At 34.1% G+C, this 27769-nt stretch overlaps 2 protein-coding genes across 3 annotated transcripts in view; one reads left to right on the top strand and one right to left on the bottom strand.

Moving 5' to 3' along the window:
- Positions 1-30: 30 nt before the first annotated feature.
- Ppwd1 (peptidylprolyl isomerase domain and WD repeat containing 1) lies at positions 31-22675 on the bottom strand. The gene is given in 14 exon segments (XM_047555793.1): positions 31-1860; positions 3233-3415; positions 4655-4736; positions 5894-6023; positions 6026-6074; positions 8775-8839; positions 8842-8892; positions 8895-8962; positions 11486-11676; positions 13242-13689; positions 15903-16023; positions 16185-16285; positions 18612-18714; positions 22471-22675. Coding segments are annotated over 14 exon segments (1932 nt in total). The 5' UTR covers positions 22667-22675; the 3' UTR covers positions 31-1716.
- A 119-nt stretch (positions 22676-22794) lies between these two features.
- Cenpk (centromere protein K) overlaps positions 22795-27769 on the top strand; it is a 39298-nt gene continuing 34323 nt past the window's right edge. The window contains exons 1-2 of one of the 2 annotated variants that reach the window (XM_047556133.1): positions 22795-22876; positions 25117-25170. The gene's annotated coding sequence lies outside the window, so the exon portion shown is untranslated. The remainder of the gene's footprint in view (positions 22877-25116; positions 25171-27769) is intronic. The other variant, XM_047556134.1, reaches the window with a different exon arrangement.

Raw genomic sequence — 27769 nt, 5'->3', positions numbered from 1 at the left:
TTTTAAAAATGTGGCACCTGCCTGTAATCCCAGTATATTAGGAGGCTGAAGCAGAAAGATGGCAAGTTCAAAGCCAGCCTCAGCAACTCAGCAAGGCCCCAAGTAATTTAAAAGACCCTGTCTCAAAATTTAAAAAAGGGGGTGTGGATGTGGCCCTGTGGTTAAATACCCTGGATTCAATCCCCTGACTCCCACCCCAAAGAAGGTTTGTGGACAGCAGATGTAGCTCAGTGGTAATAAGAGTGGCATATGTAAGCCCCTCCCTCAGTTTAAATTTTTAAAAAAAGACTTGAAAAATCCGACCAGCCTATGAATTAGTATTGCTAAGAGAAAAACTTTATATAACATTGGGTTAGTTTTCAACTTACAAAGTGATAAGGGGACAGAGCTGTACTCTTCCTTAAAAAAAATGAATGAAAAGGACTAATGAGTAAATCTGAGATTATACCTTGATAACAATTCAAAACACGCTTTAAAGAAAGTCATTGCACTGTATATTTTTAGATAACCAATCAGGTTAAGTTTTTGACAAGGAATGGAAAAATTCTTTAATCAAATAAGAATTTCAAAGCAAAATACTTATATTTGGGGGGAAATGAGGCATCATCACCACTTGGTGGCAGTCTTACCAAAAATTCAGATTAAGGTTTATGAATGAATAAAAAGCGAGGTAGTCAAGCTTAACACCTAAAATAAGGAAGAAAAGGTAAAAGTCACAGTTCAAAGTCATTTTAGGTCAAAGTTAAGTTGTACTTTTAATAAAGAGGGCACAATATTCTTTTATTACATCCATAATTTAGCATATTCTTCCATCTTGTATGTTTGTGGTACCTAATATAGGAAATAATCCTGCTGATTAATTATAGGAACATGAATCCCTACAAGTAATAAGTAATTAAGTAACTTATTAAGTAAGGGTAAGTGAAGAAAAAATGAGCATATAAATTTGAACATTTTATTGCTCCAATTTCTAGTAATCTATTATTAGACACACCAAATTTTAACTTATGTATATTCCTTGATGGTATATTTATTTAGTATGATATATTATAACTGGAGGAGAAGAAAAAATTGTTTAGCTACATTAGAAAAATACCAAAGTAGCAAATAAACCTGCATAAAATAACCAAGTACTTAAGTAATCATTTATTTTGATTCTTATGTTTGGATATTTAATAGTATTAAAGAATATAATGTTTTTGACCAACGGGGCTTCCTATTGACTTACTGATGGTTTGTTTACCAATACTTCTTAACAGTGATCAAAAGACAAAAATATGTGGTATGAACAAAAATCCTGTAAAAGAAAGGAAATGGTATATAGTATCAGATCCCAGTATTTTTTTGTAAAGGGGTCTGCCCTCCTATACATTTATAAAGGTACATTTCTATATGACATATATTTAAAAAGTTAAGGAACAAATATGTACCGTTATCATTATTTTATGATTTCATATTTAATTTGAGTCTCATGAGAAAGAAGACTGTTTGCCCAATTTTGTTCATTTTAATCAATTTGCTCAGGATTAGAAATACTAAAAGAAAAATTAAAGGCAGCTTTTACAAAATGGCCTTTAATAACAAATATAAAAATACAGTATTGCATTTTTTAAAACATGATTGTATATTCAGCAAGCCCTAAGCTTCCTAATTAAAAAAAAAAAAATCTTGTGTTTAACATTTACATTTTTATTTGCAAATGAAACAAGTCTTATTTTACTTGACAGTGATATTTATAATGCTGACATCCTCATAAGGCTTATCTGTTTTGGGATTGACTTTGACATTGGAGATTCTCTGCACAACTTCCATTCCTTTAGTTACACGTCCAAATACTGTGTGCTTATTATCAAGCCACGGCTGTGATGGAGAACAAATGGAAAATCTTAGTAAACATGAATTTCTTAAGTCACACCCTCTAGGTGAGCAAATTAAAAAGAATTTAAATTTATGCTTCATTTTATTATATTTTTTAAGAATACAAAAATATTAATAATAAAAACTTAAGACACTTTTAAAATTTATTCCCAGTTTAAAGGAAAAAAAATATAAAAGCATGTTATCCCTCGGTATCCATGGGAGAGTGATCCACTCCCATCTCCCACAGATGCCAAATCTGTAGAATGGTGTAGTATTTATAATCTAAGCACATCCTCTTGTATACTTGTTAAATCATCTCTAGATTATTTACATATTTTAATACCTAGTACAGTGTAAATGCTATGTAAACAGTTGTTAAACTGTATTGTTTAAGGATTAATGACAAGAAACAAAAAAGAGATGCAATTTTTCTTTCTGAATATTTTCAACCTGCAGTTGGTCAAATTGTTGGATAAGGAGCCCACTGATACAGAAGGTCACTGTATAAAATAGTTTAATTAAATATCTACATCCTTCAGACCAAAGAAGCTGGAAGAAGTTTGCTAAAGGTAAGTTACTTTGCACAGATTAAAAAAGTATGACTAAGGTTGTAGAAGTTCTCTGCAGGAATCTTACCTGAAGAGTAAGAGGCAATTTGGAATAGTTTAAGCTCAGCTTCCTGCGGTATTAGATGAGAGTTCAAATGGTAACACTGCCACTTACTTGAATTTTGGCAAGTTAATTATATCTCTCCATTTGATTCCTCATCCATTACTGAGGAAAGTGATACTATAAGCATTGTGAACAGTTCATGAGACTTATTACTGCCTGGCAGACAGCAGTTGTAAATATTTCCTTTCTTCACTGACAATTTTAAAAAAATAGTATAAACCTTTTATAATTGTATGACACTACACAGCAGTAGAATTAGATGAACTTGTATTTCATCAAATACAATGCCATTTATTATAATTGTATTCTTACATCAGAACTGTGGAAAATTTTAGTCTTAAAATTGATACTTCATATACCCTAGTTCTTCTAGTCTAAAGATGAGAAAAAAGGGCTTAGAGAAGTGAAATGATTTTTTAAGCTGCACAATTAGTAGTGGAAGAGTTGAGACTTGAAACTCAAGTTATCTTGAATTGGAATGTAATTCTAATGAAAGTGCTGTCCACTGTACTTATTACATGACAGTATTATTTTACAAAGTTTAAAACTCATGTTATAAAATTTTACATTTTCTTCTCTAAATTGTTTTCATTTTTATATTTTAGCAGATATACAAGTAATGCAGAATACAGAGAATAATAATGCAGCGCTCCCATTTAATTTACTTTTAAATCATAACTTAAGACATTTATTTACTCACCGTTGGTACTACTGTTATGAAAAACTGGGATCCATTAGTATTTGATCCAGCATTGGCCATACTGAGTGTGTATGGTCTGTCATGTCGCAATGTTGAATGAAACTCATCTTCAAATTCTCCTCCCCATATGCTTTCTCCTCCCATACCTGTACCTGTTGGGTCTCCTGTCTGAATCATGAAACCCTTAACACAAAATACACAAAAGCATATTACATTATCATTTTTTATATATCTAGTACATACATGCACACACATGTGCTTTGCAATTTTATGTATTTCTATCAAGAATGCTTTGTTATTCAATGAAATCTTTCAACTTCCTTAAAAGTAACTCTTAAAAGTGGTTAGATTAAACCATTTTAGTAAATCATGTTCTCACTTATAGACATACACTATCTTCCTAATAATCTGAAGAAAAGCAAATTTCCCTTTCTTTCCCTAAAGTATTCTGAATTTCCTCAAGAGCCACTTCACTAATTTTGTTCAGAACCCTGGCATCTGATTCCTCCTGCTGCCATTTCTGACCTGCTAAGAACCACACCAAACTACCCCATCTATTCTATGGAATGTTGTTCATAATTCTGGGGCTGAGCTCAATTTCTCTCTTAAGTGTAATAGTTCTCACAGATAAGATGGCTCTGTGGCTCTTATAAGTCTTAAAATTTTATCCTCTAGAGCTAGCCCTTAGCTAGCTACAAGGAACAAGTTACTTGGTTATTGGTTTTTATCTCAAAATGACCCTTTACTCATTGTTCTTACCTTTTTTTCTAGTTAGTGACAAAATATTATTGCTTCACTGTTTACAAAAAGTTAATCAAGCTAGTATTCCTGCCCTCGAGTCTATATATTCCTGAATTACCCATTCTTTTAATCACCTCCATTGTTCATTTTCCTATTCCCCTCTAATAAACTGATACATGTGAGAGAAAAATTCCTTAGGCTTAACTGTTATGCAACAAGATGCTATTTGTTATGGTTTGGATGTGAGGTGTCCCCCAAAAGCTCATGTGAGATAATGCAAGAATGTTCAGAGAAGAAATGGTCTGGTTAAGAGATCCTTAACCCAATAAGTGAATTAATCACCTGATGGGATTAATTGGTAACTGAAGGCAGGTGGGGTGTGATTGGGGCATTAGGGGCATGGCTTTGGGGTATATGTTTTGTATCTGGCTAAGGGAGTCACTCTGCTTCCTGATCATGTGAGATGCTTCCCTATGCCACACTCTTCTACCATGTTGTTCAGCCTCACCTCAAGCCCAAGGAATGGAGCCATGCTTTCCATGAACTGAAACCTCTGAAACTGTGAGCCCCCAAATAAACTTTTCCTCCTCTACAGTTGTTCTGGTCCAGTCTTTTGGTCATGGCAGTGAAAAAGTACACTAGAATACTATTATTTAAAACTCATGAAATCTGTATACTTACCTTGATTATACGGTGAAATGTATGCCCATTATAATAACCATTTCTGCTGTGAACACAGAAGTTTTCCACTGTTTTAGGGCACCTATGTAAAATATATATGAAAAATATAAAAAATATTCTGAACATTTTAAGACAATTTTCTTTGCAGTTCTACTTCCTAATGATGTTCTTAATGTCTTCTGAATATTTTGGGACAGTCTTTTTTCCATAACATCATTGAATCTCAGGACAAATGAGTTGAAAAGGCATATAAGTAGTAGGATATTTTCATTGCTTAATGTAGTATCTTTAGATTATGAATGCTTATTAATGTTTGACAGTATTTTAAGGTCATTTAGCAGTTACAACTATACCATCTTAAGATACAATACACACACACACACGTACTTACTAACAAATGACAATCATTAAGAATATGAAGCTTTTTCAGTATTATCTCATTATGATTTCCTATGATATGTTATGGAGTCTAGAACTGCCTAGTTCCTTCTTCAGTACCAAAATATATCATGATAAAACCTTAAAATCCAACATAAGTATATTTTAAGTAAAGGCATTGTAAGAGCATCTTTTAGATAAAAAATGGTCATATATTTATTGCATTTGGTACTGTATATTCATTTTGTAAGCTTAAACTGTTCAGAATACTTTTCAACTTTTTAAAAACTGAAGCCCTTTTGGTTTTTGTTTGAATGTATTTTTAAAGTGTATAGCTACTGGGAGTAAAGAGGCAGAAGTAGTTTAGCAAATGTCAGGAAAGAAAAATAATTATCCTTCCCTTAAATACTTGCTTTGAGACAAAAAAAAAAAAAAAAAAGCCAGTTATAACAAGCAAGTCATAAAACCTAGAGTTCAGATGTGCAGTTAATAATAACACTTGTATACATTTGTATATCGTTATAGTTTATAATTGGCACATTTGGCACTTTTAGTTTTGCAGTGCTGGCTACTGATCCTCAGGGCCTTGTGCTTGCTAGGGAAGTGCATTACCAGAGAGTGATATTCCCACCCCCTCATTCAGTACTTTCATAGCCAATGTATTTTGTCCTTGCAATAAGTTTGTGAATATATGTATAAAATTCTTTCCATTGTCTAGTAGAGCATAATTACTAGAAAGCTTGCAAATAGAGCTCTATCAATTCTTTAAAATTCCATGTCAAAGTACCAATTTAAGTTGCATAGTTTCAAATGTACACATTTACATTGGTATTTATATAAGACAACAAACATAATACGTACTCAACAGGAAAAAGTTTGATGTGAATATCCCCCATGCTTGTGTGGATAATGGCACTATCTGAAACTCGTTTAGGTCCTTCAGCTTGAGTAGCTGCCATGACTTCTTCTTTGGAAGGCTTCTCATTAAAACATCCCGGTCAGAATCTGCACTTTTTGTATCTTCTGGTTCTCGTTTGGTAAACTTGGGAAGGAATATAAAACATGGCTGAATGAATTAATGTTTTCATCTGGTAAATTTATAAATAAATAAATTTCATTTCTAATGAAGTATTTGAGGAAAATAAGTTAAATTCCCATTAGAATAAAGCTTTATATCAGGAATCATTTCCTACCATAAGACATGTAAGGGAATCAATTACTTTTACATTTGTCTAATATGAAAACATTCCGTATAATATAATGAGCATGTATGATTTCAAATTGGAGTTGAGTAGAAATTTTCTTGGGCACATTTTTTTCTGTTACCAGGGATTGACCCCAGGGGCACTTTTCAACTGAGCCACATCCCCAACCCTTTTTTTTATATTTAATTTAGAGACAGAGTCTCACTGAGTTGCTTAGGCTAAGTTGCTAGGGCTAGGTTTGAATTTTTTTTAACAGGATAACTTATTTGTGGTAGTACTTTACTTATGTCTTCTAGTATGTCTTACCCTGCCACTTGTCCTTTAATTTTTATTGTTAGATTGCCTGGAATTTGAAGTCCATTTCTGCCATTTACTAATTATATGACTTTGGGGAAATGAATTAATTTTTTCCATTTCCTCATTCATAAAAGAGGATAGCAGTACCTACCTCCATAGTTTTGAATATTAAAAGAATGAATATAAAGTGCTCAGAGAATAGCGCCTAACATTTAGATGTTAATAATATACATATTAACCATTTATACTATTCTGCGCAGGTAGGATGGATTCACAAAGATGGATCAGTAATGGATCTTGGCTTTTTTCCCCCACCTAGAATCTCAACTGATCTAAATCCTGAAGTTTGGACACTAAAGCGAATTTTAAGTGAAGTTGTAGAAATCTCAGGGTACAAAGAAAAGTGGTAACAATCTTTCAGTTGTTAAAAAATAGACTTGTCAAGGTCATTTCTTTTACTTGACTCAGTCAGTGGAAATCCTCTCCTAAGCCATCCCTACCTGATGCTGAGTTCTAGGAAGGAAAAGCTAGTACACCAGTTCCTATTTTGCAAAATGTCATTCCCTGATCCCCTTGGATTGATTTCAAATTAAGAAAAAACAAAGCTAGGATGTATTCTCCAAATTCTAAAGGAATAAAATGGCTGTTGTACTATGTATTTATAAAAAATTTTTAAAGTTACCTTGATTTAGCCCACATATCAAATTATAAAATTCTACTTTTCTATTTGATGATGGTAGATTTAAAACAATGGATACAAAATTCACATATATGTATACCATCTGAGTTTGCTCAAGGATATGTACATTTGATAACGTTGAAAGAAAATTCATAACAGTGTGATAAGCATTGATTTTTATATATTATTTATCTATTTTCTCAGGTCTTAAAATGAATATGTATACTTTAATCAACTAAGAGTAAACTTAGTGGAAACAAAAGAAAATATAATTTGTTACTTAAAGTGTTTTAATAAAGCAAATGAAAATTAGTTTTTTTTGTGGTTTTAGTATATATCAAGAATTCTCTGATGATTTTTGCTTCATAATTACAGGTAAAAATTATTTTCATTTTATATGTATTAATACATTTTTAGCAATGACTTTAAAAGTCATAAGCAAAATTGTCATTAAAGAATTTATGTATGGGGGCTAGGGTTGTAGCTCAGTGGTAGAGTATTTGCCTAGCATGTGTGGGGCACTGGGTTCAATCCTCAACACCAGATGAAAATAAATAAAGGTACTGTGTCCATCTACAACTAAAACAAACAAGTATGGAGCACAAGTTGGGGTGAGGCATGTGACTGGCAGAAGAGCATGAGCAAAGGCCCAGAGTTAAAAAAGAAAAATATTATGAATGGAGTAAGTCTGATTTATCAGTAGCAAATGAACTAAAAGTGAAGAAAGACAAAGCTGTAGAGTCAAGAAGAGCCAATTATCCTAGGTAACTGGCGACTTACTAAAGGTTTTGGGCAGAAAAATAATAGTCACATTTGGGTCTTAGTTCTCTGACTGCAGTGTGAAGGACAAGATACAAAAGCAGGTTTCTATGCTTTACATTTTTCTGCTTGGCTGAATAATTCAGATAGTCCTAGGTAGCTCAGTAGTATGATTTTAGCATAATTTTAGTTTTTTTTTTGTTGTTGTTGTTGCAGAACAGGGGCTAGAACCCAGGGCCTTTATGCATGCTAGGTAAGCATTCTTCCCTAAGCTACACCCCCAGCACTCCAATCTTAGTACTTTTAATTCTTCAGAGTGGGGAATAAATCCATCAGGAATATATAATTCCCAGGAGTGGGGAATAAATCCATCAGGAATATATAATTCCCAGGTAGCACCATTACAATGAAGTCAAAAGGTAAAAAAGGAAATGGATTTAGAGAAGGAAGTTGTGCAAGTTCAGGGGATATAAATTATCTTTAAAAGTTGAAAAACAATAAAAATTAAAAATTCCATAGCAAAAACTTTTTGGATAAGATTATAACCACCACTAATTTCCTATCATGATAGCATAAATAGCTGTAAAAACCAGGGTGAATATTTTCAAAATGTGATGGAAAATAGTAATAAATACTTAAAATTAACTCTTAAATATTCTACAATATTAACATAGTAAGATGGTAATCTGGTTGTTAGCTATTGCTGCTAACATTCTCTTCGGTTGAAGACACAAACCAAGAAAACAACTTCCAACCAAGCTGGAAAAAATATTAAGGGCTATCTTCTAGTACTTCCATATACCATATAAAATCTGTTCTTCTTGAAAGATGTACAGACTATTGTTGGGTCAGCTTGAATATTCTGAGAACAGGGTTTTCAGAAGCTTTCATCTCTATAGTAGTCGCAGCACGATGCTTTTGGCTATTCCCTGAAACAAAGCCAATTGCATCACTCTGATATTTTCTTGCTTGCCTAAGATCCGCACACACCTGGAAAAGATAACATTGTTTTATACAGTGAAATTACCAGAATGAATTCCAATCATAACAATTTTACACATGAAAGAATCAACTATCAGCTATCAATCTACAAAATAATTGGTGGAAAGTTTTTGGAAATGTTCCTCCATTCACCCATAATTTGGTAGAGAGGTCAAAAAATCCTATCATTTAAGAGAATGGAAAGCTACAGACTAGGGGAAAAATATTTGCAAAAGACATATCTGGTAAGGACTGTTATGCACCATATACAAAGAATTCTTAAAAGCTTAACAATAAGAACAACCAATTTAAAAAATGGGCTAAAGACCTTAACAAACACCTCACCAAAGATATACAGATAGCAAATAAGCATATGAAAAGATGCTCCATCTCATGTTATCAGAGAAATGCAAACTAAACAAGATAGCACAACACATTTATTAGAATAGCCCACATCCAGAACATTAACAATACCATATGTTGGTGAGGATGTGGAGCATCAGTAACTCATTCACTGCTGGGAGAATATAAAAGTGTACAGCCACTTGTAAGATAGTTTGGTGAATTTTATAAAAATAATATACTGTTACTGTATGATCCAGCAATTGGGCCTCTTTTTACTTATCCAAAAGAACTGAAAATCTATGTCTACACAAAAACCTGTATATTACTGTTTACAACAACTTTATTTGTAACTACCAAAACTTGGAGAGATGTCCTACAGTAGATGAATGATAAATTGTGGTATATACACACAACAGAATATCATTGAGTACTAAAAAGAAATGAGCTGGGCACAATGGCGCACATCTATAATACTAGCAACTCAAATTTGAGGTGGCCAGCCTAGCGAATTTAGCAAGACCCTGTCTCAAAACATAAAAAGGGCTGGGATGTAACTCAGTGATAAAGCACCCCTAGATTCAATCCCCAGTACCAAAAAAAAAAAAAAAAAAAAAAAAAAAAAACCATGAAGACATTAGAAGAAACTTCAATACATACTACTAACTGAAAGAAGCCAATCTGAAAAGGCTACATAGTATGTGATTCCAATTACATGACACATGACATTCTGGAAAAGGCAAAATTATGGAGAATAAAAAGATTAGTGGGTAGGTGCAGCTTGGGAGGATGAGGTGGGAGAATCACAAGTTCAAAGTCAGCCTTAGCAACTTAGCAAGGCCCTAAGCAACTTAGTGAGACCATGTCTTAAGTTAAAGTAAAAAGGACTTGGATGTGGCTCAGTGATTAAGCATCCCTGGTTCAATCCCTAGTACCAAAAAAAAAAAAAAAAATTTAGAAGTTGCCAGGAATTGCGGGGTATAGAGGAATGAAGAGTTTAAGCACAGAGGATTTCTAGAGCAATGAAACTACTGTTTGATGTTATATTTGTCCAAATCCATAGAACATATAACACCCAAGTGTGAAAGTGAATCCTAACATAACTATGGATTCTGGGTGAGAATGATGTTTCAATGTAGGTTCATTAGTTCTAACAAATGTACCACTTTGGTGGAAGATAACAACAAGGGAGGCTTTGCATGTGTTGGGGCAGAGAGTATATGGGAAAACTCTTATCTTCCTCTCCATTTTTCTGTGAACCTAAAACTGTTCTAAAAAAACTATCTATTAAAAAAAAAACTTACCATTCATTTATACAATCTGCCCTCAGTTCTACATTCGTGAATTCAAACAATCTCATACCAAAATATTTGGGAAAAAACTATGTCTGTGTCAAACATGTATACTTTTATCCTTGTCACTATTCCCTAAATGATACAATATAACACCTATTTACAATTATTAGGTGTTGTAAGTAATACAGAAATAATTTAAAGTATATGGAGGATATGCATAGGTTATGTGAAATACTACACCAGGAATTGGTGGTGCAAGGGGTCCTGGAACAATCCCCCATGGACACCAAGGGATGACTATATAATTTTAACCCATTCCTATTATTTTAATGTTTTTATAAGCTTTCAAAACTTTATATTGCCCAGAAATATAAATGTTTATATGTGGGAATGTAGAGCACAAAACTTTTTCCCTAAAATATCCTTTCTTTTCATTTACATTTAGCAAGTTATCTGATTGTAGATATTTCTACTAAGACCAAATGGACTATTTGCACAAAAGACTTATTGTGGTTTCATGCATTTTAATTTCTGATTTTATGTCTAGCAGGATGTAACGCTGAATTCTGTGGTCAAAATATTTGGCAACATTTAACATGAACCAGACTAATTTAAATCAATAAACAAGACAGACTGAAACTTGTTAAAAAAAAAAAAAAAAACTTGAAACTATGCATATCTTCTTTCAATTTCTTTTACAAACATGAGTGGAAACTTTTTTACATAAGATTATAAACAACCAAGAGACCACAGAAAAATCCAGTCAAAACATTTGGTTAAGTTTAGACATTTGGGACTATTCCACTTGTCTTGGAACAAACAAAACTTTCATTGTTTCCCTGATGGAGGAAATGGCTCTCTGTTTCTAAAAAAACATTCATTATACTAAGCTTACCGGTTCGTCTCTACATTTATAACTTTAATGCCCAGCATTGTTCCATACAGCACGAAGTGTCCAGTTTCATCAAAAACTATATTAATTAATCTTACAGCATCCACCTTTTCCAATTCACGTTCTACAGCCATTCTTCGGCCAAATTCCATGTCTGGTAGCTGTTGCCTCATCTGTTGTAGTTCTGTAAACATCTAGGAAATGAGCCATTTATTAACAAAAATGCTACACACATATATATACTTTTATTTTGGCAGTACTGGGGATTGAGCCGAGTGGGCTTTACCTCTAAGCTACATTCCCCAGCTCTTTTTAAAACTGTGCTAAATTGTGGAATTGTCCTGGAACTTGTGCTCCTCTTGCCACAGCCTCCAGAGTAGCTGTGATTAGTCACTGTACCTGGGCACACCCATGTAAATAAAGGCAATGAGAACTGAATAGAAGCATAAACACACATTAAGAGCCAAAATGTTTTTATATTTATATAGTTTCTCAAGGGACTCTAAACCCTATAAGCAGGAAATAAAAGGACAGTAGTAAGTTCAAGCAAAAAATAGATTTTAGGACTAGGGGTATAGCTTACTGGTAGAATGAGTGCTTAGCATATATGAAGCCCTGTGTTCCATCCCCAACACCAGGAAAAATAAAAAAGTATTTTACTCTAAATGGTAACTGGTTTTTCTAATTAAAAACCTAGTTGGTTAATATAACTAGAACTTTCTCCACAGAGACTATGGTACATATCTGCTGCCTTTTAAACGCCTCAGACTAGTATTTTCCAATGAAATATAGTGCAAGCCACATAAGTAATTTTAAAATTTTCTAGTAGCTATTTAAACAAAATAAAAACAGGAAAAGTTCATATAATGTTTTAAACATGTCCAAAATATTATCACTTCTATATTATTCTTTTTCCTTGTCATTATTACCTAAATGACACAATATAACAACCATTTACATTTGATTTATATTTATTATGTATTGTAAGTAATCTAGAGATGATTTAAAGTATATGGGAGGATATGCATAGGTTATGTGCAAATATTACACCATTTTATGAGAGACTTGCACATCCTGGGAATTTGGTATCTGCAGACATCAAGTGCTCAATAGCCACATGTAGCTATAGGCTACTATTTTATTTTGTTCTTTTTAGATATACATGACAGTAGAGTGTATTTTGACATATCGTACACACATGAAGTGTAACTTATTAGAATCCCATTCTTGTGGCTATACATCTGGAGTTGCACTGGTCACATACTCATATGTAAAAATTGTTATGTCCAATTCATTTTATTTTCTTTCCTATACCATCTCCCCTCCCTTCCTTTCATTCTCCTTTGTCCAATCCAGTGAATTTTTAATCTTCCTCTCCCCATCCTCCCTTGTTGTGGGTTAGTATCCACATATCTCAGGGAGAATATTTGGCCTTTCATTTTTGGGGACTGATTTATTTCACTTAGCATGATATTCTCCAGTTCCATCCAGTTTACCAGTAAATGCCATAATTTCATTATTCTTTATGACTGAGTAATACTCCATTGGCCACAAACAATAAACATTTGGATTTTTTTGTCAAACTCTCAATCTGAATCTCTATTTTAGTCATAGATTTACCCCTGGTACTCTTATCATCTCAGAGAGCTATCACTTCAACAAATGTTGAACACAACAATGTAAAGAATCAGGGTGGATTAAGCAGTTCCAAAGACATTTTTGGAAAAGTAAAATCTGATTACATTTAAATTATACTTACACTTAATGATTCATCAAAGACTCTCATGAGTTTTCCAGTTAAAAACCTGAAAATTCTAACTTTTCTATCAGAACCAATAGTTGCTATTTTCTTTCCGTCGGGTGAAAAACATATGCTGGTTGGATAAGCCTTACACTTGGCAAATTCATATAAATCTGTGTCAGTTTTATAGTCCCAGTTCACATTTTTGGGGAATTTATATTCATGAGGAGGCCCAGTCCAGTACTCAATCATTCCAGATTTGTCAGAAGACACTACTGCTTTGTAAATTGGGTTTAGCCGTATCTGAGTAAGAGGTGATGTATGAAGTTTGTCAAAAATATGAAGTGGCTGGTTATCTCCTCGACCATCATAAATAAAAATTTTTCCTGTACTCTTCTCAGAAGCAGCAACTGAAGATATGGCATCCCCTGGACAGTAGATCCATTCACACTGTCCAGGAAAATAGCTAAAGCAATAAGAATTAAGGGAGAGGGAAAAAAAAAAAAAAAAAAAGATTAGTACAAATAATCTCCCTCCCTAGCCCATCGCCAAAAAATATACTAGCCAGTGATTTAGAATTTGGATTCTTTGCTCAAAAATAAGAGGTACAGAATGGGGAGGAGCAGTTAAGTATAGTCACTAAATTTTCTCTATGACCTTGTCAATGTAATGATAATAACTTCTGAGGACCTACCAAACCACAGGAAAAGAATTACATATAAAAGCTTATTTCCTTCTCTTGGGTAGATAATGAAACCTAATCAGATCTGCACCTTAAGGTATTCTGAGGCACTGTCTTTTGGATGTTTAACACTGTATGTATAACTTAATTTTAAAGAGGTTAGCACTTAAGAATATATAAATCCATTCTTGAAACATTTATAATCAAAATATTGGCCAGGGAAGTAGTGTGTGCCTGTAGTCCCAGCTACTCAAGAGACTGAGATGGGATGATCACTTGAACCTAGGAGTTCAACACCAACCTGGGCAACACAGAAGGACTTTACCTCCAAAAGAAAAAACAAGAAAAAAAAAAAAAAAAAAAAAAGGAAAACAACACTATTCTAGCACAATCTCATTACTAATCAATCTTGATATTAAACTATAAGCTTTAGACATGCTGCCTGAGGAAAGAAGTATAAAAGAACTAGTACAGATTTAATCCATGTACCAAACTTACACTTTTAAATGAGGGTTGACTTCTATAGAGTAGTCATTCTGAGAAGTTACACTATTATACTAACCATGGTGCTGATACTCAAAATTTTTTTGGAATTCCTTCATTTAAAATTTCTATCAATCCTGAAATATATCCTTTTTTTGAATCCTCAAAGGTCTAATTTTCAGAATTTGTTAATGAATTTGATTTCTTAAAATAGCTATTATTTGAGGAAAATGAGACAGATCAAGTTAGGTAATTTTTTGTTCTAACCATAAGTAATATTGTGTTCTAACCATAAATTTAACCCTAAACAATGAAACTGGTTTCCTTTAGTAGCTCATAAAATTATAACTTATTTTGAAGGAAAATTCCAAAATTTGGAATTTTTAATTACAGACTCAGTCCATAGTAGGACATTTTGGAAACAGGACCTTTCGGAGGTAATTAAGGTTAAATAAGGTCTTAAAGGTGAGGCTCTAGGCAGGCCTGGGCCTTAAAAGAAGAGAAAGTGATCTTCTCTCTCCCTCCTCCAACTATGTGAAGACACCATGAGAAGCCAGGAAGAGAACCCTTATCAGAGATGAAACTCTGTTGGAAACTTTATCTTGAATTTTTCAGCCTCGTGCACTGTGAGAAAATAAATTTCTGTTGTTCATGTTACCTAGTCTATGGTCTTTTGTTATGCCATTCAAACAAATTAATGCAAGTCCCAGAAATTCCTGACAATGCTGTATTAAAGTTGACATTCATTTAGATATGTATAAATTTAGCTGGGCATGGTGGTACATACATGTAATCCCCACCCCTTGGGAGGCTGAGGCAGGAGGATCACAAATTCAAAGCCAGCCTCAGCAACTTAGATATGTATAAATCTATTGTTATCTTAAAAAAACATGCTTAAAGTATAAGTTTTATTATTGTACCATCTAACCATGTAAAATTAGGTTATTCATATACTCCAAACTTTAAAATAATCAAAAGATTCCAAAATTAAGCATAAACCTTGTAAGAACACAATCCCACATCATTAAGTACAGTACAACAAGAAAGTTAATTCTAAGTACAAGTAATTAAACACAATGACTCCTCACTTATTTACTAATAGTATTAGTTGGATATAATAAATCTGTGTTATGATGCTGTTGGAAATTTCTGTGACCAATAAAAACCAGAGCAGAAACCTCCAATATCCCAAGGATTCACCCCAATTTTCCCAAGCCAAAGCCCCACAGTACTTTTATTAATGGTGTGATAATATAAGCTGCTTGGAAATAACCTGTGAAAAGGTGAAGTTTGGTTTAAAAAATTATTTCACTAGGGCTGGGGTTGTGGCTCAGTGGTAGAGCCCTTGCCTAGCATGTGTGAGGCACTGGGTTCAATCCTCAGCACCACATCTAAATAAATAGATGAATAAAATAAAGGTATTGTGTCCATTCTTAAAATAAGTAAATAAATAAATCCTTATTTTAAAAAAATATTTCACTAAGTCAAAAATATATACTTTAAAAAGGACTCACCCAAGCTTCAGCATATTGATCATGTCAAAGTTCACTACATCAAACACCTTCATTGCTTTATCATCACCCACAGAACAGAACAAAGCTCCCTCAGAGCTAACTGCAATACTCTCAATAACTCCTATTTAAATAAATCAAATTAAAACATTCTGGTAAATGTCAATGAAACAAAGTTGCATAATTCAAAGGAAAAAATTACAATATTTTAAAAGAAACTTTAGTACTGTTTAAGATACACACACACACACACACACACACACAAAAACCCCACAGAATTCTTACCAAGGTGACTACGAAAATGTTTAACAAATTCAATTCCCTCTTCTATTTTTTTCCAGAATTTAACGTGTCCATCATGACTGGCAGTAATAATAAAATCTGTCCTGCATATATAAAATTTTAAAAGTCAATTTCCAAAACATCCATGAATCACTCAGTACATTCAAAGCAAAAATTCACTGATAATTTGTGACTTTTTCAATAATAGATTTTGATTTTGTTTAAATCTTCCTTTATGTAGACCACTGTATGAGTACAGAAGGAATACTGCAACTAATTTTAATCCCAAGAGCTAGGATCAGAATTGAATTAGGATTTGACATTAAAGAAAGAAAAGGAAAGGAAAAAAAAGAAATATCTCCAGGAATCACTAGACTTCAGGAGTTCTTTCTGCTAAAATTACCCACAGGCAGTCTTTTCTTGAGAAAATGTATCTTTCAGAAGATAAACTACTTTCATATACAGCAAAATTGAACATAAATTTGTTTCATATCCTATCCAAGGAATTTGGGTAATTTAAGAATCAAAAGGATTTTGAGGGCTGGGGAGATAGCTCAGTTGGTAGAGTGCTTGCCTTGCAAGCACAAGGCCCTGGGTTCAATCCCCAGCACTGCAAAAAAAAAAAAAAAAAAAAAAAAAAGGATCCTTGATGGAAGTTTTCCTATAAGGTATGTTAAGAGTAGAGACTTTGGGGTTGGGTGTGGCTCAGTGGTAGGGCGCTTCCCTAGTATGTGTGAGGCACTAGGTTTGATCCTCAGCACCACATAAAATAAATAAAAAAAATAAAATAATGGTATTACGTTCATCTACAACGAAACAACAACAACAACAACAGTACAGGGACTTATTGAGCAGGGCATGGTGGTGTACGCCTGTAACCTCAGCAGCTTGGGTGGTTGAGGCAGGAGGATGGTAAGTTCAAAGCTAGCTTCAGTAACTTAGCGAGGCCCTGAGCAACTTGGTGAGACCTTCTTAAAAAAAAAAAAAAAAAAGGGCCAGGGATGTGATTCAGTGGTTGAGTGCACCTGGGTTCAAACTCCAGTACCCACCTCCCAATATTTATTAAAACCTAGTATGTCAGATACGATACACATATTGCCCTAATTAACCTTTGCAACAACTCTATTAGATGGATATTTATCATTATTCTATAAATCAAGAAATTATTTTAAAATGTTAAATTTACTTGCTTTAGGTCTATAGCTACTGAGTAGCTTTCAGATCTATCTAACTACAAAACCTATAACTTTCTGTTACACTCCCACAGCCTTGGGTTAAAATAAAAAACAATACAAAACAAAACAAAACTGAGAGTAAAGGCAATGCTAGCATCTACAAGCTGCTTTATACACTGTCAAGTTTGGATTAGGAAAGATGTTAATATTTTTATCAGAATTGTCCTGTACATGAACTGGGTGCAATGGCACACACCTATATATATATCCCAGGGATTTGGGAGGCTAAGGCAGGAGGATTGCAAATATTCTTTCTCTCAAAAATAAAAAGGGCTGGGGATATTGCTCAGACATAGAGCACCCCTGGGTTTGATCCTCAGTACCAGAAAAGATCCTACCCTTGAACTATGAGGATATTTATATTTGTACCTGAAATACAATTTGTCTCCAAGAGATCAAGAAATAGACTGATCCAAAAACACTAATCCATCTACTCTCCATATTCACTGCCAACATCATCCAAGTCACCATCATATCTCATTCAGATTGTTATACCAGTGTCTTAACTGTTCTCCTTGTATATACTTTGCCCTATTTGAATTCATTCATCTCAGCGCAGAATGCCCTTAAAAAATATAAATCTCATGTAGTTCTCCTGCTCAGAGGTTCAAAATCCTCAAAGGAATAGAAATCCTCTGGGAGTTAGTACTCAGCTTTTTTCTTCAGACTTCTCAGTCATTTAATTTCTCTGAACTTTGGTTTTCTCATCTATAAAATGAAGAATTCTTAGTATAGTATCTGGGCATACTATGAGTTCAACAAACAGTAGAACATTATTGGTTTTTTTTATCCTCCAAATCCTCTATTCATCTATTTGGAAGGTCCTTCGATAGTTCCAAGATGTCTTAGTTAACTTATAGAGCTTAAGAGGCCAGCTATCAAATTTTCCTATATTAAGTAATATACCCTCTTCTTCAAGGAAGCTCAGTCACTACCTGGTTCATTCCTCTCTTGGTATTAATTTCCAAAACAAATACACACATACCAGGGGATTCTGTCTTAGAGAATGCATTCTTTGTATGATACAGGGAAGACTATGTAGACCTTTATTTAACTTAAACTATTACAGAACTTTTGGAATTAAATAGAAGCATGTAAAATTCTAAAATTACTCCAATAAATCCATCTCAAAATTAAAGATTTGGTTTAAAACATAAACTTTTAAGAAAAAATTTTAAAAGATGTGATGACTTACTTGGTGCATACCACATGGGTGATAACATCTCTATGCATATAACTGCGCTCGTACATGGATGCACTGGGGAGATTATCAAGATAGACTCTTTCAAACTCTAGAACTGGAAAAAGAAAGTTAAAAAATTACTTTTAACAAATGAGTAAACTAAACATTATTTTGTATTTTATATAGAATTTACTAAATTCTATTTTATACGTTATTCTAGATTTTAATTTCTCTCAATTCACACATAAGAATAAAAAAATCCAAAGTCTGTTATGTTATTTATGACTTTTATGATTTCGGAGTACCTGCACAGCACCATTATTTGGTTAATTATGACAGATTCCCAGGGATTAGATAGATGCTTAACTGTTCCAAAGACTTAAAAACAGTGTTTCACTAAAAAACAAAACAAATGTAAACAACTTAAAATGCTTCTTGAAAATATCACAACCATCCTTGTAACCATGTAGATCCCAGTTATAGATACTAATTTAAATAAGAAACCAGTGGCTATTCATAAGATGTCTTGGTTTATTTTTAAGGCACATATTTTCTTTGAAGTCATTAATACTGGATTTGAGACATGTAAACACAATAAAATGCTTAGATTTTAGAACTGAGAAAATCCCAGGAAATGTCCACTTGAGTGTTTCTCAGATTTTGCCACAGGCAAAGCACCTGTGAGTGGTAAACTAAGTCATGTCAAATAGTCTTTATTATGAGTTACAATTTTGCTAGTTCCCCCCAGATTGACACAGTATCTATACCAAATAAAATAATCCAGTGATGGCCAAACAAGCCTATATCAAGTTGTTAAATTGAATATATGAGCTGTTATTAGTTTTTCACTACTACTACATATAAAGTTGTCTAACAAACTACTTTTCCCTTCATTTTTGGTAAGATTCTACCTTTTATGTGGACTCCTAACAACTAGCTAAAAGATGACCATTCTTACCTTCCCTTGGAGTGACAAGTAACCATATGCTAACGAAATTAAATGGGAGAGGTTTTGGAAAGGCAGGTGACCATATGCTAATGAAATAAAATGGGAGTGATTTGTGATAGTCAGGAAGTCTTCAAGCGTAAGTGCCCTTCTTCCCTTCCTCTGTTCTACAGCATAGAACTGGAATATGACTGCTATAATTCTAATAACAACTCAAGAAAATGAAGATGAGGCCATAGATAGCCTAGTTATGTTAGGGCAGAGAGCCAGAAAAGAGTTTAGAAATCTTTGGAGCCTCCACAGCAATTCTGGACTACTCACCTTGTGACTTAAACACATAAAAGAAGTACACCTCAATTTTACATCATTGTTATTTGGGTTTTTCTGAAATTGGCAGCAGAATTTAATCCTATCTAATTCAGATTTTGTTGTTCTTTGTTAGTTCCCTTTGGAAGAATTATTTGATAACAAAATAAGTTCCAGATACGTGGACATAAAGACTTAAGACACAGTTCCTATCCTTAAGAAACAGTTTAATTAAAGGTAGTGTTATATATTCATATATCATGTTTTTTCAAAAGTGTATATACACAAGTCCATTGTCTGAGGAACATGTTAAAGGAGATGGTGGCTTCAATTCTAGAAAACAAATATTATTAAACACTTGTTCCTTTAGAAAAAAATTTCAATATTTTTCCTAACATTTCTTACTTTTTAGTTTTAATTTTTTCTTCAAACTGAATACAGTATTCTGGTTTAAAAACAATATGTATCTGATTAAAGGTAAAGATTTTCACACCTAATAATTTCCACCTCTGTTTCAATTATATTAAGTCTGTAAGATACTTACTTCCTAACAGTAATACCAGCATTTGAGCCCAGTGCAGTAGTACACACCTATAATCCAAGTGGCTTGGGAGACTGAGGCAGGAGGAATGCGAGTTCAAAGCCAACCTCAACAACTTAGTGAGGCCATAAGCAACTCAATGAGATCCTGTCTCAAAATAAAAAATATATTTTTAAAAAAGGGGCTGGGGATGTGGTTCAGTCGTTAAGCTCCGCTGAATTTAATCCCTGGTACAAAAACAAACCAACATCTCAATATTTTTGGAGTTTTCCATTTATTCCCATTTCTTTCATTACAAAAGAACATGCAAAAATGTTAAAACGAAATAAAATAAACGGAATAAACATTACAATATTCATTTACTAAATATATTTATGAAGCATCTATTATTTGCAAAGCACTGTACCAACCGCTGGAGTAAAACAGGCATTGTCCTTGTTATTTTTTTTTTTTTTTTTCTTTTTTCTTTTTTTGGTACCAGGGATTGACCCCAGGGGCACTTAATCACTGAGTCACATCCCCAGTCCTTTTTATTTTTCATTTAGAGACAAGGTTTCCCTAAGTTGCTTAGGGGCTCAAAAAATTGCAGAGGCTGATTTTGAACTTGTGATCTTCCTGCCCCAGCCATCCCGGCCACTGGGATTACAGGCATGAGTCACAGCACCTGGCTTGGTCCTTGTTCTTTACATGTTTAGTTTTAGCAGTGAAGAGAAACATTAATCAGAAAGTTACATGAACAAATATATAATTACAAATTGTAGCAAGTGCCAGTGAAGGAAACAGTTGCTATGGAAACATTTACCAAAGGACCAGAGAGTGGAAAAAAAAAAAAATGCATTTAAAGTGTTTCAATATATAATGTTCAGAAAAGTGGCTGCTTCGAAATTTGAATGTGTAAAATTTGAAGTCTACCTGTAAACTCAGTTTGATAAACATTACCCCAGAGTTACGATCAATGTGCTTTAAAAAAACCTGTCAAGACTGGAAAAGTCACAGGCTTCCCAGGAGGTGATATCCAAGTGCTAAACATGAAACATAATTTTGCCCAGTAAAAGGAGTGAGAGAAATTATTTCAGGTAGACACTAATGATAATGTAGACAGGCATCCAGAAGAGATATAGGGTAATAACCCATTCTCAAGTGGTTTAGTATGGCTGGTGCACCAAGTAAGAGACTGTGAAAGCAAAGTAATGGAAGATGTACTGGGGCAGGAGAGATCATATCATAAAGGGCCTTATATGCCATGTTATGGAGTTTGGGCTTTGTTTTAAAAATAAAATGCACTGAAAAGTTTTAAGTAGTGTAGAGTGAAAAAAAATAAGATTTGAGATTAGAAAGACCACATTTCCATTGTTTTAAAACATTTAAGGAAACATTTCCCAGAAAAACTTGAACAGCAAGAAAATTTAATCTATCCCTTTCTCCAGTTGTCATGTGATTTTAAAAAATTGTTATTATTCTACGTTAGTGGCAAAATACTCCAGTCTATGGCATCTCAAGAGCATGGTTTGCAAACCACAGACCGCGCGTTTCGGATGAAAAAATACTGTGATCCAGGACACTTAAGTAACTTTTCCTAGGTTTGAAAATTCATAAATAGAAGGTTCAGGGTTGAAATTCTCTTTCCTTATTCTGTATTACCCTAAATAGGCACCGGCTTCTACCCCTGCTCCCCTGCCCCCACTAGCACTACTCCCTAACAAAGCCTTCAAGAGAACCAATACTCACACATTTGCTAATCAGAATTAGAATTCCAACCTCATATAGCTGCTATGGGAATTAAATGAGAGATGCCAAGTACATAACAAGTATAGGTAAATGTTAGCTTTATCATCTATCATAACAAATCTGTGATCAATAGTGTTATGTATTATCAAAAATGCAGTACTAAGCCCATATCGGTGTTTTGGGAGGAAGCTCAAGTACCGAGTGGCCAGAAATGAGAGGTCGACCTTCTGTTCTGAGGGTACAATACGCTACAATCGCACACCATCCCTCACAGGGTCTTGCTCGAACTCAACCCTCTCACTCAGCAGACGCAGCATTCCAATTCGCCCTCGGTCTATCTCTGCAGCTACCTTTCCTCTTTTTGGCCAGTGTTGCCTCCACAGGTAATGGCCCAACCCAGCGCTCTTCATTCTCCTCATCGTTCTCTTGGGCTACCGTCACCGCCACTGCCAATTCTCTAGCGTTCGATTCGTTTTTTTCTGGCTCTTCTGGGTCCCGGCGCCTTCTTCTTTTAAGTGGCAAATCGCTGCCACTTTCCGCGTCCATGTTGTCTGAATCGTCGGAAAAAGTGCGACACACAATTCCGGGACCAATTCCAAAGCCGCGGCGCACCCTTGTCGTCAGCGTCGCAGCGAGCTTCGGGATTGGCTGGGGTGATTAAGAGCAGACCCAATCAGCGAGCAGCGCGCGCACAGAGCTCGGCTCCTCGGCTGAGACTGCGCGGCGCTGAGAACTGAATCGTGTGGCTCTGTGACGGTAAGAAATGGGAAAGGAGAATACCATAACGACTCGAGTTTGCCTCGGGGATGGCAGCTGACAGGATTTGGAGTTCCAGCGCCGAAGGCGCGTGCCTTACCACCCCGGAACTGGACACCCGACGTCCAACTGGGCCTTGAGTCAGTTAGTTCTTTGCCTCTGGCGCCAACGCCAGCTCCACCACCCGGCTGGTTACCAGAAGAAGTCGGAGGAGCGGGGTTGCAAGGAACTGATGAACTTTCACGTCTTCTCTCTTAAGCTTTTTTGTTTTCACACTCAGTGAAGAAGTTGGCGAGTATTTGTAGTTGTTTCCAGGACGTAATGGGTGGATGGAGGAGAGAAGCAGCTACTTCAAGAAACCCTCAGTGGCCTAGGGATGGAGCTGTCACCCGTTCTCTACCCTGACATAGAATTTGATCTCTTAGCGGTCTTTCTGGTCTTTCAGGCTCGCTCACCCTCTCTCTCTTGCTTGTGCTGTGGATCGAACTCACGACCTCCCTTTATATATATATATATATATATATTTTTTTTTTTTTTTGTGGTAACCGCCCCCTAAGTTAAAATCTAGTCTTAATCTCTTTGCTTATTCATTAAATACAATTTGTCAGAACAACTTCTCTTTTTTCTTCAAAAATGAAAGCAATTTTCACACTTCTTTCCAAAGCCTTGTGGTTGCCTATTTCAAACCAGATAAATGTCTTTACTTTTTCCTTGAGGTGGACACCAAAGGTAGACCTCTTTAGGGAAGGAACTGCCCATGGTAAGCACTGTTGAAAAGCTTGTTTTAATTTCCAAGGCCCCCATTATTTGACCCATCATACCTCTCAAGATCATTTTTTTCCTCTGCCTTCTTCGCTAATCAGACAACTTTCTTTTATGTCTCAAAAATTTACCTTGCCCATTTTTGCCTTCTGTCTTATGTTTTTATATCTTGAAAACATCTCCACAGCAATCTGGACTTTACCTTTCCAACTTCTCATCTTTCAGAACCCATTGCAATAATCGCGAGGGTGAAGATGATAATGATAATGGGAGAGAGCTGGTTAACATTTATTAGGAAATATTATATACTAATTTCTTTATTCTTCCAGGTAGGTCTCTCTAACCTTCACTATCCTGAATTCTGAAAGCACTTGCAGCCTGTGTCATATAATTTTCCACTTCTTGGAAGTTCTTTTGGGTACTAGGGATTGAATTCAGGGCCTCCCGCATACTAGGCAAGTGGTTTACACCTGAGCTAGATCCCCAGCCTCACTTCATGGCACTTCTAACTACCAGAAGTTATCTCATGTTTTTAATGGTTTATGAGAATATAAACTCCACAAGGACACAGACTTTTTCATGTACATAGCTTTAGTTACAGTGTCAAACCAATGGTACACATTAAGAACATTTTGTTAAATAAATGAATACATCTTAGAATTATATGAGTACTTATGTTTATTTCATATATATTAATCTTTTCCCCATTAGTAGTATAAATTTAAGTCGGTATGACATAGTATTATTTTAAACTTAGGTGTTTTAATCCTAACTGGGAACCTCAAAAAGTTGGCTTGTTCTATTCTTAGATAGGTTGAAGGATACAAAATGTGGGAAAAGAATAAAATTAAACCCTTAGTGTGTTTTTGTGTTTTTTTTAAAAAAAGTAAACAGCAAATTCATTTCTCACAGTTCTGAAGTCTGGAGGTCTGAAATGCACATCAGTGTGCCAACATTTTCTGGTTTTGGTGAGGATTGTCTTCCAGGTTGCAGCCAGCTGACTTCTTGTATCCTTCCAATGCAGAAAGAGCAAACTCATGAATAAATGTTTTTATTTATTTGTATTCTAGTACTATATTTCATTTCCAAGCCCTCTAATTTGTTGAATATCTACCCACTTACATACACACATGCACACACACAGTTTTGCATTACTTTTGTACTGATAATGTATTTTAATGATCAGTATTCTGCAAAGTATAGAGAGCAATTTGCACAATTTTTGAGTTAAGGTATATTTAAGACAAATATTTATATAATTGATTTTTTTGGTTAAATATTTTAAATCGTTAATTTAACTGGTTTGATTTTGTGATCTTAAACTGGATAAGTTATTTAAATGATTTTCTGTGATCTAACTAATACTGATATAAGTCTTTGTAGGCGAGATATAGATCTAAAATCATTATATATATATTGTCATTTAATTGTCCATAATAACTCTGGGATATGTAATATTTAATATCTTCATTTTACAGATAAGCAACTGAGGCATAGAAAGTTTAAGTGACTTGCTGAAGGTCCTACAGTTTGTAAGTATCAAAGTTGGAATTTAAACTTATAGAGTCTGGTTGTAGAGTTCATGCCTTTATAGTGATTTTTTTTTTTTTTTTTTTTTTTTTACAGTTAAGTTGTAAGCATACTTCTGTAGACTTATACAAATGTACCTATCTGTAGGAGTATTCCTAGGAACAGAAGTCCTAGGTCAAAAGATAAATTCATTTAAAATTTTTATGGATATTACTTATCCTACAAGTGATTGATCAACTGTTCATGCCCCTTGTTCCACATGCTTGCCTGTATTGTTTCTTACTAAATTTTACATTATTGTTGGTCTGAATGAAAACTAATACTTGTTTAATGTGCATTTTTATAAATTGAAGTTGGGAATGTATTTTTTCTATGGTTTAAAGTTATTTGTTACCTTTTCTTTGAATTCTCCATTTGTGTCTTTTGCCAACTTTATCTTTTTTGTTATTTAACTTTTTACTATAAAGTGAAATCAGACACCAAAAATCCCCACACAAAATAAATGTAAAATTCATGAATTATTGTAAGGTGAACACCTTTACCATATGCAAGGCAAGAAATAAAATTTTGATAATTGCCTCAGAATTTCACCATTCACCAATTTGGCCCATCCCAGTCATAACATTTTTGTCTTTTCCTCCCCAAAGTAATTTTTGTCCTGACTTTTATGGAAATCATTTTTTTAGGATTTTTTTAGTGGTAATCACTTTCTAAGGATTTTTTTATGGTGTATTTTTTTCTTACTTTTTTTTAGATTTGTTCTAATTAGTTATACATGACAGTAGAATGCATTTTGACACATCATACATCAATGGAGTATAATTTCTCATTCTTCTGGTTGTACAAGATGTAGAATCACAACAGTCCTATAGTCATATATGCACACAGGGTATTTTCTTACTGATTTATAGACACTATACATCAAGAAAATGAAGGCTTGTCATATATATTAAAAATATTTTTCTCAGTTTGCGAGTTTTAATTTTAACTTTATTAAAAAGATCTTTGCTTGTGAAGAAATTTTAAAACAATTTTTGTGTAGAGATTTTACTTAATTATGCTTACAAAGTCTTTCCGATTCCATGATTTTTTAAAATGTAATTTTTTATGTTTTCTGTTGGGTTTTTTTTTTTTAATGATTACTGCTTTTAGATTTTTTGAGAGGAAGAGGAATGGTGTAAAGATTAAATCTAGGCTTATTTTCCCTCCCAAATACTATCCATTTTGTTAAAAAGAATGAGATAGATCTATATGGAATAAAATATGCCTCTTAAAAAGCAGCATAATATATAAAATATGCTTTTAATTTGTTCTTCCTTTTTGATTTGCATTTTCATTTTTATGATATGTCAAAAATATGTGTCTGTGTGTGAGCATATGCATGAGTGTATCTGAGTCTTGAAAGTTGAAAAAGACTTTATATTGTATTCTATTGTTTAATTTGCCTCTTTATGTGCCAATTCTACACTTAAGTACAGTTACATACTAGTCATAGTATAGTTATAAGTTTACTATCTGATGGACCAAGTCCTTCCATCTTATTTTTCATCATGGTCTTGGGTGTTCTGGGCTCTTTGCACAGAAACAAACCTACAAAAGCAAACCTACAAAAACTTATGATTTAATTAAGATTCAGTAGATCAACTTTGTGAGAATTAACTTTTCTACAGTATTGAGTTCTTTAGTATACACACATATTTCTCCATCTATTCATAACTGGTTTAGAATTTCTCTGTTGATATGTTATTGATTGAGCATACAAAACTTCAGAGTTCCATATAAATCGAAATACTTATGGAGGGTATTTATTCTGGTTTATGTTTGATTTTGTGGTTTATGCTTGATCTACACACCTTAAAATTGCCCAACTTTGAATCTTATGCCAACAGACTGTACTGCCTGCTGCTTTTCCTTTTGACTGTCATTTAGCAAGGTTATGTCACTCCTCATTCCTTGAATGTTATTAGTTCTTGGCTCATTGTCATCCTATGCTGTACACTATCATAGTTCTTAATGATTTTAATATCCTTATAGATTATTCTTTCTTGACCTCCTCTCCTCTAGTGGTTATATTCTCCAACTTATCTTAGCTGATCACTCTTGTGGCCATTATTTGAATTGTCTCTGTGGTGCCTCAGTGTGGAGGAAAACACACAGCCCTGTTCTGGTTTCCCATTAAATTCATGACTACTTATTTCCAGTGGACCTGTAACACTTAGCCAGTAATCCTACTACATTATCCTCTCACATTCTCTCATATATCTATTTTATATATTTCTTTTTCTCTCTTCTTAAATGTGTAATCCTTTCTCCCCATTCTCATTCACAGCTGATAACCTTAGTTAAAATTTTCCTAAGGAGCAATCCAAACAGAGCTTCCACAAACTCCTACCAACATATCTGTTGACTTATGTGCATTTATGCTCTTGATACTCCGCTGATTCTCCCATTAAAATAGATGAATTTGGAGCCAGGTGAGTTGCTGCACACCTGTAATCCCAGTGACTTGAGAAGCTGAGGCAGGAGGATTACAAGTCAGAGGCCAGCATCAGCAACTTGGCGAGACCTTAACCAACTTAGCAAGTCAAGTATAAAATATAC

This window comes from Sciurus carolinensis, chromosome 6, assembly GCF_902686445.1.
Source record: "Sciurus carolinensis chromosome 6, mSciCar1.2, whole genome shotgun sequence".
In the NCBI taxonomy this organism is placed as follows: Eukaryota; Metazoa; Chordata; class Mammalia; order Rodentia; family Sciuridae; genus Sciurus; species Sciurus carolinensis.
This window is presented reverse-complemented; position numbering and strand designations above follow the sequence as displayed.